Source organism: Melopsittacus undulatus, chromosome 3, assembly GCF_012275295.1.
Source record: "Melopsittacus undulatus isolate bMelUnd1 chromosome 3, bMelUnd1.mat.Z, whole genome shotgun sequence".
In the NCBI taxonomy this organism is placed as follows: domain Eukaryota; kingdom Metazoa; phylum Chordata; class Aves; order Psittaciformes; family Psittaculidae; genus Melopsittacus; species Melopsittacus undulatus.
In genome coordinates this window covers 14,474,202-14,491,270 of record NC_047529.1, presented here as the reverse complement: position 1 = coordinate 14,491,270, position 17,069 = coordinate 14,474,202, and the positions used below count along the sequence as shown (strand labels likewise).

Genomic DNA, 17,069 nt, shown 5'->3' with positions numbered 1-17,069 from the left:
CCAAACTTCCGCACAGTGTCGCGGTGCTGGAGTTAATGCTTGCGGGGGGCGCGGCGCGGAAGGCAGTGGCTTTCCGCCCGCCCTCCTGCCCGTCCGTCCGTCCGTCCGTCTGTCTGTCTGTCTCTCTCTGTCTGTCTGTCCGTCTCTCTGTCCCCTTAGCCAGGCAACTGTGCAACTGTCCGCCCGTTTCCAAACTAAAATGCAGTATTACGAGCTGTCTTTGGGGTGTATGGTTAAACTGCTGTAGAGATCTCTGTCCTAAATACACCCTTAACATCGATGGGGATGGGAAGAAGGACCAGCAAGAAGCAGGTGGGACCATCTGCATCCCAGCAAACAGGAGCAAGAAAACACATAGAACATAAACCCTGGTTGCACTCTCATTGCGAGTGGCAACCAAATAAAACCCCACCGTGGTCCCACATGTCATCCCAGAGGACAGTGATGGGGACTCAGGGGTTGCAGCTGGGATTCAGCCTGATGACTGGAGCATCCTGGTCTTCTGGCATTAATCAGCAAGGCTTGGGAGGTTTCCCCTGTGGGCAACCTCTGTGTCACCATTGCATACCTTCAGTATTGGTTTTAATAACAGCCAGTGCTCCTAATATGAAATAAAATCACTGTGTTGGTCTGAAATGTTTCCTTGCATCTTAAAAAAATGGCTGCAGACCCAGAGGTGCTGTATCACACCCCCAGGGGCACATCAGCCCCAAATCCTGCCTCCACATGGGGATGCTAAGGGGAGGATGAGCCCAGTAGGATGTCGGGTACCATCCCATTGCCTTCATATCTGGCTGGCAGTGAGGGGTTTAATTGCCTCTGCTGGATTCTTACTCCTTTATTATCACGGCAGTATCCTCCAGCCATTGCAATGTCCCACAGCAAGGAACTCACAGCTCATCCCTCCCCTCTCCCCTTCCAGGCACCCATGTTGGGGTGTGTGTGTGGGGGGGGAATATTTTAATGGAGCAATCTAAATTAATAAAGATAAAATAAATCAAAATCCCTGAATGTTAGACATTGGGCCTGCTGGGACAGCATGGACTCTATTAAAAAGCGTTGCACACTCCTCTGGTGACTCAGAGGTTTTATGTGCTAAAGACGACAGTGATGTAGCAGTTTTTCTTTCACAAAGCCCTAAATGCTAGGGTTTGGGGGTTATTTTTTGATGCATCGTGGTTTAGTGGATACCAGCCTAGGCTCCTTGCCGGGAGGATGCTGGGATCTGCAATGGGATCAATGGGGAAGGCGGAGGGTGCAAGCCTGGTCAGATGGACAGGACTGGTGGGCGAGAGGAGATTTAGTTGCTGCTTAGCAAAGAAATCCCTTATTGTTATATTTTTTTATTGATTGCTGATCCCGTTTCGTTAAACTTCAAGCTCTTTTTCCCCAGCATGAGCCTGGCTGGAGGCAGCATGAGAGTTTGGGACTGTGTGATGATGGATGTGTGCCTGTGCTTTGGGGTCAGAGCCATTCTCTGCTCTAGGATAGGATCACTGGTACCTTGAAACCAACATCCTGCCCCAAACCACTGCAGGGCATGTGTGCTGGTAATTCTGGATTGGTTTCGGCTCCATGTCAGCATCTATAGACATTGCAGTATCTATAAGTTATGCAATGTCCTTGGGAAGCTGATTGCTAATTATCTCCCTCCCACCCAGGGAAAGCTGCTCCATCGCAGCCAAATGTCAACCATCAACAGCAAGGGGAACACAGGGGGTCTGGGTAACAGTAGGGATGAAGCTGCATCCTCATCCCGTGTCCAGCAGAGGATGGCATGGGGTGGGCATGCAAGAACAGAAAGAAAAAGATCCTATCAGGGTGAAAACTCATTTGTCTGCCCCACGGCAGAGGGGTGGGTGTTGGAGGTGGCTGCGGGGACTTTCTGACCACCTGATGGATGTTGGAGGAGCAGGGACGGCCGCTCTTCCCCCCCTGAAATAGCCGCTGGTGGGAAATGAGTCACCGGTTTCAATCTGGTTTCTCTCCAGCCCGTCCCTGCCACATCCATCAGACAGGGCTGAGCTGAGCAGACTTTTTCCCCCAGGGAAGATTCTTTTTTTCATGGGAAAAGGAGGAATTAGGGGGTGCCGTGTTCCCAAAGGAGGAAGCAAGTAGATGGTTGGAACACCATCCTGCCCATCTTCCATGTGCTGGCCCCAGGGGTTGAACATAAATATAACAATCAAGAGGTAACAACATCATTGCTCCTGGATGCTTTGGAAAGCAGAGAGCCTTGGACAGCAATCTTTCAGCTGGTCCCAAGGCTGTGTTCGGAGCCCCAAACCCATGTATATGTATATGCACATGCCCACACTTCCCATGCCATGGGTTAAAATCTTTTCCCTACAAAGCTCTTTCTCTGCCCTGAAATGTGTTTTTAGGATTTGCCTAAAGTCAAGAGTTTTTCCCTGAAAAATCAGCCTGTGGTGCTAATAAGGTGAGTTTCCCACACCAGAATCAAGCTCATTTCCAGCAGGATCCCCCACTTGCACTGCGGAGGGGACATACAAGGAATCATACACCACATATTGGAGCATATTTGGGGTCAGGTCTACCATTTCCCCCCTCCATTTGAACAAAATATTGCTCCACAGCCTTTTTAACAGCTCCTCTGACATCCCATGTTCCACCCGCCAACCATCCCCATGGCCTCCCCGTCACTGCATTGCTCCTCGGAGCCAAGCATCCCATGCAACGCTCCCGATGTGGCTTCAGGGGTGATGGGTAAAGAGGGATAATGGCTTAGGGCATTTCTTCTGAAACTCAGATATTCTCTCAGCTTTCAGGCATCGTCGTCTCAACGGCCTTAATTCATCAGTAAGAGGTAATTTGTGAAAGGATGGGTGATCTTCAGCAAAGTCTTATTGCTCCCTGCTCCACTGCTAGTAAGTGGCTGCAGAAGGGTTTGAGCGACAGCTAAATGAGCACAATCGGGTTTTCAATAAAACTGCAATTTCCAACGAGATGACACAAATACTTGGCAGGGCCCCACTGAGCCCCCACCGCTCGCTGAGGCTGAGCTCTTGTGTTGCTGGCAGTATCTGCCATCGGTTTTATTTCTTGATGAACCTATTCATGGTTCTGCTTGGAGAAGGCTGCAGACTGTTGTCAGGCTGTGCTCTGCGCTGTGGGTGCACGCCAAGGTGGGCATGTAGTGATGGTGGTGGTGGCAGCTAACATCCATGTGGCCCATGTGAGAGCAGAGCTGAGGAGGCTAGAGCCATAGGGACATTTGGGGATGGTGTGTCCCAGCATGGGGTAACGAGGAGGGTGGTCTGGGATGCTGGCACAAAAATTGCCGTGAATGGCAAATTTGGAGATGCTTCAAAAAAAGGCATCACCTATATTTGTTCTTTGTATAGGGCTGATGTGACCGGACCCCAAAAACCAACAGCAGAGGAAAGGTAGGAGTTCCAGAACCACCCGGAAGCAAAGCAGGTGCTGTGGAGGCTTTTTGATCTGGTCAGGGCAGTTTGGTCCCAGAAAATCATTCAAAACCCACCAGGATAGAGAGTCCATCACCTTATTGTGGGTCAAAGCTGCTCCCCAGCTACCTCAGCTCTCCAAGAGCTGCCCCATCACCCCTGGCACCAGCTCAGAGATGGAGATGGGTGGAGATGGCCATGTCCTGGGACTCCTGTGGTCACCACAGACAGAGGGTGAAACATCACTGTCTTTATTACTTTAAATAAAGGCCCTCCTAGTCCCTTTTTGGTCCCTGTCTTTCCTTACCCTTTGGGCAGAAAGTCCCAGAAAGGCAGAATGGGACCTCCAGAGGGCTCTAGTCCCAACCCTGCTCAAAGTAGGGCCAATCTTAAAGCAGATCATGGTCCTCAGCACCAATCCAGACATGGTTCCAGCATCTCCAAAGATTAAACCTTGAGGCAGTGCCAAGAGAAGCAGCCACATACCTTTGGGGGTAATACCTCCCTTCCCAATGCGAGGTGGAGCTTCTGTGTCCAAAGTGGCCTTTCCCAGCAGCAGGGACGTAGGGCAGAAAGCAGAAATTATGATCTTCCTAGATGTCACCTCAAGCTGAATCACTTTAGTCTCTCTATTGCAGGAATATCATCTTTGCTTCTTTCCTGCAGGAAGGGGTTGCTCTCTCCTTCCTTTCATGTGTTTTGTTTTTCCTTAGCATTTCCCCAATCCCTCAACTCACCTGTTGTTGGCCCCAGCATTATTTAAGCCAGACTGTGGTGGAGACCCAGCAGTGAAGTCATCGTTGCCCACATTGCAATGGAGACCAGGCAGAGGATAATGTCCTGCTTTGCCCATGAAGAGCTGCATCTGCATGGGTTTCTATCCCACCAGATCCTCCAGCTGCCCATCAAACCCCTTACAAGCTCATTGAACTCACTAAAGTGGTGGAAGACCAACCTGAGAGAGAATCAGTTTATTTTCCCACCCAGTCAATTGAATCAGCTGCAACCCACTTGCAATAGCACCCATAGCACCCTTCGCCTCTATAGTGATGGAGCCGGAGGGTACACCCCATGGCAGCCTCCCCTGTTGGAAAAGAGCTACATCCCCCCCTCTTTGCATTTAGTTTTGAGGTTCACTTTCCCCACCCCTGCTCAGAGCATCTGCCTCCTGCTCAGTGCAGGCAGGTCTCCAGGCAACCCTCAGCATCCTCAACAGGGTCACCAGTGGTCCCCACACATGGCCCAGAGCCAGGTGCCTCTGTTAAGGTTTATCAAGAGTGAAGGATGCAAACAGGTTCCCATTGTGCCTGGCAAGTCCTTGCCTGCCACCCAGCAGGACCCAGCTGCCTGCGGTGCTCAGTGGCTGTGCAAGCCCCAGCTTGGTGAGAAGACACAGTGTGCCAGCCCCGCTCTCGTGCCCAGCCCTGAGCTGCTTGCTGGGGAGCAGAAATAGCTTGAACCTTCATCACGCTCATCCTCACCCTGCCAGGGCAGAACTCAAAGCTCCCAGTCATTGCCAATAGGAGTAAATCGGCAGCATTGGTCTGTACCCCACTTGTGGCATTTATCAACCCCAAACTGGGGCAGTGAGTCCTTTTAAACTGCTCCTTCATCTTATGAAAGCATCACACTGAGGCTGCCCATGAGCAGGATATGGCCCTAGCATCAAGTGTCTGATTCTTGAAAAGCTACTGGAAAATCACCTCATGAGCACCAGTACCCAAGCAGGGGCCAGGAAATGAGGTGATGCTCAGGGAATGTTTTTCTTGGTCGAGGGGATGGCTGTCCTATAAACACCAGGAGTTAATCAGGAAAATAATCAGGCAGCATCCAAAAGTGAACATGGGAGGCTTGGGTATGTCCTTGGCCCCTCCATCTGTGGGAAGATCCATGAGACCTGGGGAACAACAAAACTTCCCAGCTCCCGAGTTTTCCAGCTCCTGCATCCTCCAGGCAGCTTTTGAATCCTCTCCATGTTTCCCTTGTGCCAGATCCCATCTGCTTTATGTCCGCTTTCTGAAAAGGATCGTTGCTTTTCGCTGCTAATTGCCTGTCACTTCGAATCCTCCTGCTCCGCCTCACCAGAGCTGTTCTTCCCCTCCCCTGCCCCAAACCATGGAGGAAAGCGCTCAATTGGACCTAACTTTGAAACAGAAATGCCCCAAAACCTTAATAAATCCTAAAATTAATCCTAATTTTACAAGGAGTCAATTGTCTCCAGATCCCAAACCTGTTCCTTCCCCAGTACTGCTAATGGGAGTTTAGCTGGACCTGGAAAAACCTGGAAAAGCTGCAAAACTGGGTGTTTCTCCTGCCTAGCACACAGCGTTTGGGCACCTCGGCTGTCAATCACCCCCCTCCACCCCTTTGTTAATTAGCAAGACTGTAAACGACGTCACCTCGATGTCATTTGCTGCCTCCTGCTCCTGCCAGCTCAACAGCATCATTATCAATGGCTCAAACAAGGAGATGTGGAGGCAACCCCATTTGGCCAGGTTAGGGGAGAAAAGGCTGAGGCACTTCAATAAATGCTGAGAAATTACTATTTGGGGGGGCTGTGGAGGGAACAGCAGCACCAAGAGCTTGTGAAATTACCCCAGGAAAGGACAAAAGAAGCGCAAAGCCTTTCTCACTCTGGCTCAGCTGCTGCTCGGCTTTGTATAGGAGGCAGGGAATATGGCCTTAATGATAAACCAAGTGATTAAGGAAGCATGAAGCAATATCTATATATCTATACCAAATATAGATATTGATTTAAAAAGAAGTATCAATTATATATATATCTTTAGTAAAGCAGAGACTCTATTTCCAGCACTCACCTGGGAGCAAGATGGGAACTGCTTCATCCCTGGCTGCCCATGCGACTGGCATGGCATTGCTCACCAGCCTAAATTTTCCACTGAAACACCCCAAATCCAGGTTTACATCTTGCCCCCAGCACTGGGGAGTTCCCTTCCAACCACTCCTGTGATGCTGTTTCACTGCTTTTGGGCATTTTCATCAATTTCTATGGCTGCCCAAGCTCCAGCACATCCAAGGTCTCACCCGGGGGGCATTAAATGCAACTATTTAGTAGCTGTATCTGAACAAAAAAGGCGTTTTGCTCCTCTCTCCCGCCCTTCCTAGGGAGTCATTACAAGAAATTACCAAGATAGGATCACAGCATGGAGGCAGATTTTATTATTTAATTACTGAGGTGGGGCAGGGAAAGATGCTTGGGGGGGGTCCTGGCTCCGTGCCGGCACCAGCAGGGACAAGCGTTATTGCTGCAGGTCACCCAAATGGGGAGAGAAATGGGATGATGCTGCTTTGCAGGAGAAACCACTGAAGGTCGAGACAGATTTGGCCTTTCCAAACCAAAGGCAGCATCTATCCCTGATGCTGGAATGGCCAAATCCAGCTCTCCGCCTCGCGAGGTGCCGGCATGCGGCTGCGTCTCCCTTCCCGGGCGTTTCTGTCATCCGTGAAATGTGAAGTTGGAATTTTCTGCTCCCCCCTCCATCATCCACTGAGCCTGAAATCAATTATTCCCACCCGCACGCTTGCCATCGATGCACGACGTGCTCGGTAGCCGCACGGTGTTGCCGCAGCTGTGGCAGAGTGGGTTGATAACGGGGTTGGAGACCCCTCCTTTGCCTCTTTCTGAGGCCTGAGGGGGAGAAAAGACCCCCATAGGAAGGGCTGAGCAGTGATTTCGGGGGTGTTTCGGGGGCTTACCCAGCTGCTGGTGCCTTCAGATCCTTGTAACCCTCCAGGTCTGGACCAGGGCACACTGGGGCCACCAAGCAGCATCAGCTTTACACCTCCCCCAGCCTCCATCCCAACCCCACCATCCCTGGGCTGCTCAGACACACCACACCTTTGGATAAGCACAAGGCCAGCATCCATCACCTCCTTCGAGGCTGTCCCCAGATTTGGGAAGGAGGAGGAGGAGGAAGGGGTGAAGGCTGCAGGAGGAGGGGAAGGATGCACATCCCTGGTCCCCAGCTGCCGGCTGGCGCATCCCTCCGCTGGCAGCCCCCGGGGGTGGGCTCAGCGACGCACGTGTTCGGGGAGGGAGGTGTGGGGATGCGTGTGTACACTGTCTATATATACCACCGTGGCACAGGCATCGGAGAAGTCACAGATCAGAGGAGCCGGCAGCCGACAGCACACCCGCAGGTAGGAAATCCGCTTTTATTTTCCATCCTGGGGGGGACTTGCCTGGGGATTTTTTTGTCTGAGGATGGTTTGTCCGGCTTCAGTTCACCAAGAGATATTCCCCTCCTTGTTAAGGGTTAAATGAAATATCTTCCCAGAGGGAGAAATCCATCTCCTCTATCCCACAAGAGGAAAAGTTTCAGCTTTACCATCCAGCCCCAAAATCAACCGGAGTGGAGCCGGAGGGATGCAACAAGAGTCGGCATGGGCCACCTGCCCGAACCCAGGGGGAAGTCCACAGGGTGATGATGGGTTCCTCTGGGATGAATAGGATTTTTAGGGGATTTTTTGGGGAGCTGCCGTGCCACGACTTTCCTCATTCAGTATTTCTGCCCCTTTTTTTCCTAGCCAGGATCTCACTGGGGCCACCATGGGATGCTCCGGGAGATGCTTGGCTTGCGAGCAATCCCTTTTTTCCTCTTGAAAAAGCACAAAAAAGAGGAAAATGGTTTATTTGTTGCTTTGATTTTTTTTAATCTCCCTCAGAAAAGCAGGAATGAACGGCTGAGACATGGGGACGCAGGGAGAAATGTTCTTCCTGAGCTTTTTTACCTCTGAACAGCCTTTCTCAGCCTCTTGAGCCCACATCTGTGTTTATAGTCACGCCGCGGCGTCTAATTTTGGCCAATTATGGCCAATTACCTGATTGAGGGGGTTCAAAAAAAGAAAATGCTTCTTTTTCTGGCGAGCGCCGGGCATCTGCAGCCACCCCTGCCCCCGGCCTCAAACCTCACCCATTCTCCCTAAAATCCCCCCAAAAGCTGCTTGCACAAAGCCGAGCGGCATCACCAGGGTTTGGGGGAGCTGGGGAAGTATTTTAGCCAGTGCCAGTGGGGGACACTGTTGGACAGTATTGTGCTTTTTCGGCTGGAAAAAGCTTTGACTCCTTCAATGCTGGCTTCCAGCGGGGCTGGATCCTGCCCCATCGCATCTTTCTTGCCCTCTGGATCAGGCCTTGGCTTTGGGCAGTGTGGGAATTAGCAAGGAAAACATGAATTTGGGCTGGTTTTGCTCCAGGTGTGGGAAGCGAGGAGCTCCTAAATGTGCTCCTCACATGGCGGGACTGATCCTGACCTGGGAAAGCCAGAGCTTCGCTGCGTTTAAACCCCTGTGAAGGTGTTCGGGGAAGAATGTCGATCCTACTACTGAGATAATCCCTTCTGTTAGTGTCTCCCATACGAAAAGGGGCTGCAGAATGCCAGGAGAGAGGCAGTGAGCAGCTCCCCAGCACTGCCCGCAAGCTCCTACCCCAAATCACATCAAATCAAGCGAATAAAACCCATCTCAGCAAGCACCTGCTTCCCCTTCCACCTCTTCTCTTCGGGTTATTCACATCCCACATCTTTCCCGCTGCCCCCCGAATCAGCCCTTTCATACGGCTGCATCTCCCACATCATCCCACCCGGAGCAATAAATAAAAGCCTCTTGTCCTGACGGATAACCAAACCTTGCCATTATCTGAACTGCAGGCTGGATTTCTAAATAAACCCTCTTTCTTTCCCAAAAAATATTAATGAGGGTAATTCCACTGGATTGAAAACTTTGGAGGATGCACCCTCAGGGCAGCCTGTAGCAGTGGGGGGGTCCCAAAGCTGTTTTGTGAGATGAAGTGTCTATATCCTGGCGCCCCCTCCCAGGATGGACAGGTTTAGTTTTCAGGGAGGAAGAGGAAGGTTCATGTCCAGGAGCAGCCCCAGTGTCCGAGGAGCCATGGAGGAGGCTGTGGTATGACACCGGGGCTGTCACAGCCTTGGCAGGGTTGATGGCATCCCAAGACATGAAAGCAGTGGGACTGGTTGGTGAATCCCTTAAGAAACAGTGCCCAGGTTTGGTTCCCCTCCCAAAAAAAGGTGGAGCAAAATACAAAGAAATGGGAAAAAAAGCTGAAAAATGAGGAATAAATGGGGGGAAATGAGGAAAAAATGGGGGGAATGGCAAAAAAGGGAGAAAAAAAAAAGAAAAAAGGGGGAAGAATGGGGAAAAAAAAAGAAAAAAAGGCATCCCTTTTTTTCACATGGTTCTGTGAATGTGAAACTCGGGAAGGGCTTCGTGCCGTCACCACCCCATAACCTGCAACCCCCCTCACCCCAAACATCCAAGGGCAGAAGCAAGACCCCCCCCACCACCACCACACTTGGTCCTTCCCTTTTAACGGACTGACTTAATCTGGGGACACACACACAGATTCACAAACAGAGGGGGTTGTTTCCCTCTTTCCCACCCCTGGCCTGGCCACTGATGCTGGCAGGGTACCGCATCCCGCCCGCCAGATAGCATCTTTCAATTAACGGGGAAGAAAAGCCGAGCCGTAATCTCAGAGCCTCCTCCGCAGCCAGATGTGACCTGCTTAGCCCAGGACATTGGACTTGATGTCTCATGGGTACATGGGAACAGGGCTGGGGGGTGGGTTGCAGCCCCCTCCCTGGCTCTGCCAAACCCCATTCTGGAGCTGAGTGATTTGGGGGGGAGCTTGCCCTCTCCTGGGAGCTCTCTGCCACACCTCTGACTCACGCCGCCAGCCAGTTTTAATGAGACTCAATGAAGATTAAGTCCCAATCCCTGCTCTTATCAGCTTCCCCTTGTACCGTCCAGCAAATGACAACTGGGAGCTGCCAGGCTCTGTGTCACTGCCTGGATGGCAGGGACGAAAGGTGAATGTGATGCTGGTTGGGGACCTCACCGGGTGCTCTGCCTCTACTGCAAAGAGTTGGGTTGCCCTCCACACCTTGGTGGAGTGGGAAATAAGTGGAGATCCTCAGGTGCTTAAGTCCCCCCCAAAGCAGCCTGAAATGGTGCTGGAGCAGCACACAGGTTGTGAAGCCACCATCACTGAGGTCTTCCTCACCTCTGAGCATCCCAGTATGGGGGTTTCTGAGTGCTGCTCCACTGGTGGGACCTCAGTGCCACCAAGGGTAGCACCAACCTCCACATCCTTATCCTGCTCCTCTCCATCACCTCCATCTCCCGCCCTTGCTGCTTTATAAACCAGCACCAGGACCTGCTCCCAAGGATCGTGGGGATGTAGGATCCTTTTCCTGGAGGCATGAGGGTGAGGAGCGGAGCAGGAGGACCAACCTTCCTGCTTGCAGGTGGCCATGGGAATGCATCAGGCTAAATCTCCAGGAATTGGGAGGGAAGCACACAACCTTGGTCATGTCTCTTAATCGCTGCCCATCACCGATGTTGGCAAAGCCAGACAGGACACATGCAGGTTCTTTGGGAACTGTCTTTGCTGCTCCACACTGGGTGGGCTCAGACCCAAGCAATCCCTGCCAGCAGCAGACTGAACCCTCCAGAGAAAGGTGTGGCACCACCACAGAAACAACACAGAGGGGAAACCGGAGCGGGACATCCTCACCCAGCTCCAGTGATGCTCAGAGAAGGAGCACCCTGCTCAGGGGACAGCCAGGGACGTGCTGCCCCAACACGTCCATCTGCTAAAATAAGCCCCGTCCGGGACGCATGCCATGAGATCGGCTGGGAAAAAATAAGCTGGGACACAGCGGGTCTGTTTTTGAGAATGAGGAGGCAGCCGGGCTCCTTTCCTGACAGTACAGTTCTGTCAGGGAGACCGGGAACACGCGTGTCCGGGTTGGGGTGCGGGAGGGCAGGCTGAGAACGGGCACTTTTTGGTGCAGGAGCAGGGCTCGGTGGTGCCGGTGCTGTCCTGGCCTGACGGGTTTTCCCTCTCCCGTGCCGCAGCCGCTGCCGGTGCCGCCATGAGGGCTGTGCTCTGGGACCTGCTGCTGCTCTGCCTCTTCGCCCGGGCACGGGGTGACTGCCGGGGGGACTGCCTGCACTGCGACCGCCACCTCTACCGGGACAGCTTCGACGTCCTCGTAAGTGCCTCTGCCTTGTCCCCTGCCACAGGCAGCAGCGGGGGGGTAGCACCTCCTGTACCCCCCTACACTAGGTGGGCACCTTCCCCTCTGTGCTGGGTTGGGTTTGGGGGTTGGGGAGGATTTTGGCTGCTGGTTGATGCCAAACCTCAAGGGGAAGGTGCCACGTGCCATCATTGCCCCTCCTCCTCGGGCACCCCCCAGGGACACCATCCAGAAAGACGCAGACTCCAAACCAGCTTCTGGAAGTGATGGGGACAAGGCTGTAATGGCCCAAGGAGAGTCCTAAGAAGGTCCCAAGACCCTCAGCATCCCCAGCTCTCCTGCCCCATGTCTTGCAGCATCACTGTTCCTACCTGTATCAAGCCCAGACTGTTGCCAATACCCACCCCATCCTCAAAGAAGCCACCCAACTCTCCCTCTGAGCCCCATCAGGATGGGACCAGCTTTGCAGATGGCTGCTGAACCACAGTGTTTATGGGAGATGGGCATCAAGCACCCTGCAGACCCTCTCACTGTCTTGATTTGCCTCCAACATCTCATGGAAAGAGTTATTAAATAGCTTTTTTGTTTGGCTTTTTTTATTTCAACCCCTAAGCCTTTCTTTTCCCCTTCACTGAGCTGTGGCTGTGCCCTGGCCAGCAGCATTTCTTTCCCTCCTGCTCCCCCTCCACTCCTGTGGGATCATCCATTGCTTCCCCCCTGCCTGCTCACCAATTTATAAGCGATGATAAACCATAGCAGGTTGAGACATCCACCTGAAAGGAGCCAGCAGCTCAGGAAGCCCCTAAGGCTGGGAAATACCCCTGAAAAACACGAGGGATCGGAGAGTTCCAGGGCTCTGTGGAGATGCTGGAGCCATTCCAATGCTACCCCCTTGCAGGCAAATCCTGCATTCCCATGTCAATGCCAACATGTTCTGGGGAGCGATTGCTCTGGTTTTGCCCCAGCATGTTGTTTTGCAGTCTGGAGGTACCAGTGTCTCTGCAGCCCCTGCCTTCCTGTCTGGTCCTGCTTCTGGAGCCGCGTTTTGCTCTGTTTTCGCTGGCCAGCAAGATGGAGAAGAGATGAGATGGTTGCTGGCTTATGGGTCAGTACAAGCTTGTATCTCAAAGGAAGTGTTTTGTACCAGGAGCAGAGGAACCTGGGGTTTTTCGAGGCTCAGTCTGAGCTGGAAGAAGCATCATGGTGGGATTTGATGCAATTGTCCACCATTTCCATAGCAACTTCCAAAGAAGTCCCACCAGTGGTGTGGATGATCCATACTTCAAGGGTAGAAATAGGAGATCACCCTGAAGTAACAGGCATGTCTGCATCAGCATCGCAGCTGCCAGGGCAGGACAGACGCAGCCGGTGGAGCTGGTCTTCAATATATGGATGAATCACCTACGTCCTGGTACCCCAGAATCATCTAGGATGGTGTAAACTCATGGTGGCACCAGTAATGCCAACTGAAGATTGGAAGGAGCATCCCAAGGTAGTTTGAGCCCTGGACATGGAGGAGCATTGGCTGGTGTTTGCTGAAGATTCCCAAAACTCTGTGGGCTGGCCTGGTGGCAGAACCCATTTCCATGTGAATTAAGACCACAACACAATGGTCAAAGACCCTGGGATGTTTACGATGCTGCTTTTTGGATGGATGATAGGACACCTGGGGTAATTCTTCTTGAAGCCTATCTGCTGGTGCTCATCAGAGCTGTTATCTGAGTGTGATCCATTAACTTTTCATCTTCAACATGGGCAACTGCCAGGACACTGTTCATCAGCTGTAGATGCTGCCATAGCCTTGGAGATCCCAGGACAGGGTCTTGGATCAGCACAGGATACACTTGGTATGTCCACATGGACCCTTATCATCACCTCACTGCTTGTCTGAAGAGCCTGCCCCCAGGGATGGAAATAGCCAATTGTTGCATAGCTGCATGCTTGAACTGCAGCCCTGAGACACCACAATGGGACTTGTAGCACCTCCTGCTTGCCAAAGCTAATGAACCCATGGTGAGGAGAGTCTTTGTGAAGGTTCTGGTCTTGGATATGGCCTGTAGCAATAAGACACACTGATGTGCATCAGCATGGGCTCCTCCAGTTGGTATTAAGCCCACCATGAAGCTAATACTGGGATGGAGACACTCCAACACAAGGGAAGACACCCTTTCCTTCTGGGAACTCCAGCTCTGGTTTCTTTGGGTATTTTTTGGTTTGGTTCCTCTACATTCTTCTCCTGGATGGTTCCCCCTGGGTGCTGGGATTAGTGGTACCAGCCTACCTGGGGATATCACCCCACAGCAATGTCGGGTCTGTGGCCTGCCTTGGTACATGAGGCCTCTTAGAAAGGGATAAGACACAAACATGGAAGAAGCCAAAGGGCACCTTTTTAATGAGGCTTGATGACTTTTGAAGGGATGTGGTGATTGGGGTGGGTTTCTGAGGGCTGGGAGAAGGCAGATATCAAGTGTCTTTGAGGAAGGTGTAAAAGAGGATTTGGTCAGCCCCACCTCAGCCCTTGGGAAGGTGGTGGAGCACATCATTCTGCAACACATTTCTGAACATATAAAAGACAAGGAGGTCACCAGTTGTAGCCAGCAAGGATTTATGAAGGGGAAGTAGTGCTTGATCAAGCTGACAGCTTTTTGCAGTGAGACAAAGCTTGTCTTGGCTTTCGTCAGACTTTGACATTGTCTCCCATGACATCCTCATAGACAAGCTGCTGAAGCACAGGATAAACAGGCAGTGAGGTGGACTGAAACCTGGAGGACCTTGACATCTTCGTTAATGACTGGGATGATGTGGCAGATGCACCCTGAGCAAGTACCAGATGATGCAGAGCTGGGAGGTGCAGACTGTAGAGCACAGGGTCGTGCTGCCATCCAGAGGCACCTTGACAGGCTGAAGAAATGGGCTAATAAGAACCTCATGAAATTCAATAAGGAGAAGAGCAAAGTCCTGCCCCTGGGAAAGAACAACTCATGGGCAAAGCTAGAGGTCCCTTCCCAGCTCTGCCATCCCATCACTGGGTGATTTTCTGGCCTTGTGCCCAGCTAAAGGTCCAGCAGTGTGAAGTATGGGGTGGTGGAATGGGATCACGGATGTCAACTGGGAAGTATGGAGCATATCCAGCAAGGACTGGAGCATCTGGAGAGGAATGGTGAGTAGCTGCCATGGCTCTCCATTGTCTCCACCACCACTGGGAGCCCAGGAACAGGATTTGGGAAGGGGCACCTCACTGAATGAGGCCAAGAAAGGGCTGATGAGCTGCTGGCACCTTTCCGTGGGTGTCTTCCAATGCATTGCATCACTGGACAGGCTGGAAGTGGGGGAATGCCAGAACACCTGGCATTAGGGTTCACCACCCCATGTACCAAACCCCGTCTGATGCCTATCCCTGTGTTTCCCATGCAGATCTGCATCCTGGAGTGTGAAGGCGAAGCTGTGCCACGGGCCACTTGGGAGCTGTGTGCTGCTGCCGCTGGCCGACCTGCCCCGCGGCCCCGCGACCTCCAGGACGCTGGCGATCCCTGGCACGATGCGGTGGCAGCGGTGCCGGTGAGCCCGCTGCAGGTGAGCGAGCTGCTGCAGCGACGGGAGGCCGAAGATGAAGGTGTCGAAGAGGAGCCGGGAGCCTTCCTGCAGCCACCCGAGGACATTTCCCGACGACTCGGCAGTTTCCCACGTGGGACACGTGGCTCGTGGCCGGCACCGATGGCCAGGGGGGTGCAGAAGCGGTACGGGGGCTTCATCGGGGTCCGCAAGTCGGCGAGGAAGTGGAACAACCAGAAGAGGTTTAGCGAGTTCCTGAAGCAGTACCTGGGCATGTCACCCCGCTCCAGTGAGTACGACATTGCCGGCGGCATCAGCGAGCACAACGAGATCTAACGGAGACCCGCGCTGCCCGGCTAGGTCCGCCATGGCCAAAAAAGTCAACCCTCTACCCCCCTCCTCCTCATGTCCATGGGTGCAAATTAAAAAGGGAGTCCAACAGATTAATTTGGAAATGGCAAATTAGAGACCAGGGATGCTGAGAGCGGCCGTCGGCATCTCGGCATCTGGAGGGTGTGCGGGGAAAGGTCCTTTGCTGTCAGCTTCCCCCTGCCGGGGAGGATGGGCACAAAGGTGCTGTCCTCCACACCAAGTAGATCGAAGGGTGGCTCAGCACCCCCCCCCCCCAAAGCATGTCTAAGTCCCCTAAAGTGAATTCAGATTTTATTGTAATTGAAAGATTAAAATAAAATTTAAAATGGAAAAATTAAAAGAACTTTCAAAAATTGAAAACTAATCTGAATTTTTACAGTGTGAATAAATAATTTTTTAAAGAAGAAAGTGAAATTGCTTTTTTAAAATGGAAAAATAAAATGTAAAATATGAAAAATGAAAATAAATTTCAAAAAATGAAAAATTAAAATAGTTAACACAGTTAAATTAAAAAATAAAAAAATTAAATATTTAAAAATAAAAAATAAATCTTAAAAACTTGGAAAATTAAACTAAATCTGAAAAAATGAAAATAGAAATTTTATATTTTTAAAAATTAATTATTTAAATGGTTTAAATGAAATGAAAATAAATATAAATTAAAATAGTAAATTAATATAAGTTACAATAAAGTGGAACTTCTTCCATTTAGATACTAAATAATCCTCCCCAAACCCTCCAGCTCCATGTTCCCAAACTGAGCAGTGGGTTGACCCCCTGCCCCTGGGAGCAGCATGTTCCCTCCACCCCTCTTGGGGTGCTCACAGCCCCCTGCCACTCCAGCTGCCAAGACCCATCCCCTTCCCTATCTCCCCAAATTGCAAATTTGGGAGAATTTTAGTTTTTTCACCTTTTTTGTTTCTTTTTCCTTTTTTCCCCTCCCCTAGGTGGCATCTCCCAAACTTAGGGGATGTACCCCTGACCCCGCAGCCCCTGGGGAGCCCCTGCTCCCTCCATGCGGCTCAGCTCCTTTTTTTTTCTTTTCTTTTCCTTTTTTTTTGTATTATTTTTCCTTTTTTTTCTTTCCCTTTTTTTCCCCCTTTCCTTTCTCTATTTTTTTTTATTTTTTATAGCGTTCCGGCACCGCATCCCAGCACCTTCCGCCAGGCACAGGCAAAACTAACCCTGCTCCTGTCCACCCCAGCAGCCTCCATCCTCCCTCTGACGGACCCCAAAGCGCTTCAGACTCGCATGCGGGCAGAAAAATCACTTTGCTCTTCACACACTAAAGCCAGATTTAAGCCGGGACCTGACGAATTTCGGCCTCCACCGGTGACGGGAGTGAGATGCCATGGGGAGGGCGGGAGAAGAGCACGGGGGAGCGGGCGGGAATTTGAACAAAATAAGGAAAAAAAGGTGAATTTTGAAAAAAAAAATTTGGATTTTGGGTTGTTTTCTTTTTGCGTTGGCCACTGTCAAAAAGCCACCCTGGATCCAGTGAAAATCATCCCATCCCACACTCCTGCTGCCTTCCCAGCAGTTGGCATTCCCTAGTTGGGGCTTACTGCTTTCCACAGGATTTCAACTTTTCAGATGGGGGATGCCAAGGGGTCTCATCCCATTGCCTCCATCCCCACGCACCCAACCTGATGGCTACCACAGCAGTGACCAGCTCCAACCCCTGCACCCAAAA

General features: G+C 51.6%; 1 protein-coding gene across 1 annotated transcript; it reads left to right on the top strand.

The window, feature by feature from the left end:
• Nucleotides 1-7,559: 7,559 nt before the first annotated feature.
• PNOC (prepronociceptin) lies at nt 7,560-15,644 on the top strand. The gene is made up of 3 exons (XM_005146388.3): nt 7,560-7,589; nt 11,331-11,467; nt 14,867-15,644. Exons 2-3 carry the CDS (start codon nt 11,348-11,350, stop codon nt 15,338-15,340), a joined length of 594 nt encoding a protein of 197 aa, XP_005146445.1. The 5' UTR covers nt 7,560-7,589; nt 11,331-11,347; the 3' UTR covers nt 15,341-15,644.
• Nucleotides 15,645-17,069: the final 1,425 nt, after the last annotated feature.

What these genes read in the sequence shown, in the direction of transcription:
- PNOC (XM_005146388.3), top strand. Translation starts at nt 11,348, where the DNA reads ATGAGGGCTGTGCTCTGGGACCTGCTGCTGCTCTGCCTCTTCGCCCGG. An exon ending in GGGACAGCTTCGACGTCCTC is followed by an intron (nt 11,468 to 14,866) that starts GTAAGTGCCTCT and finishes TTTCCCATGCAG; the next exon opens with ATCTGCATCCTGGAGTGTGA.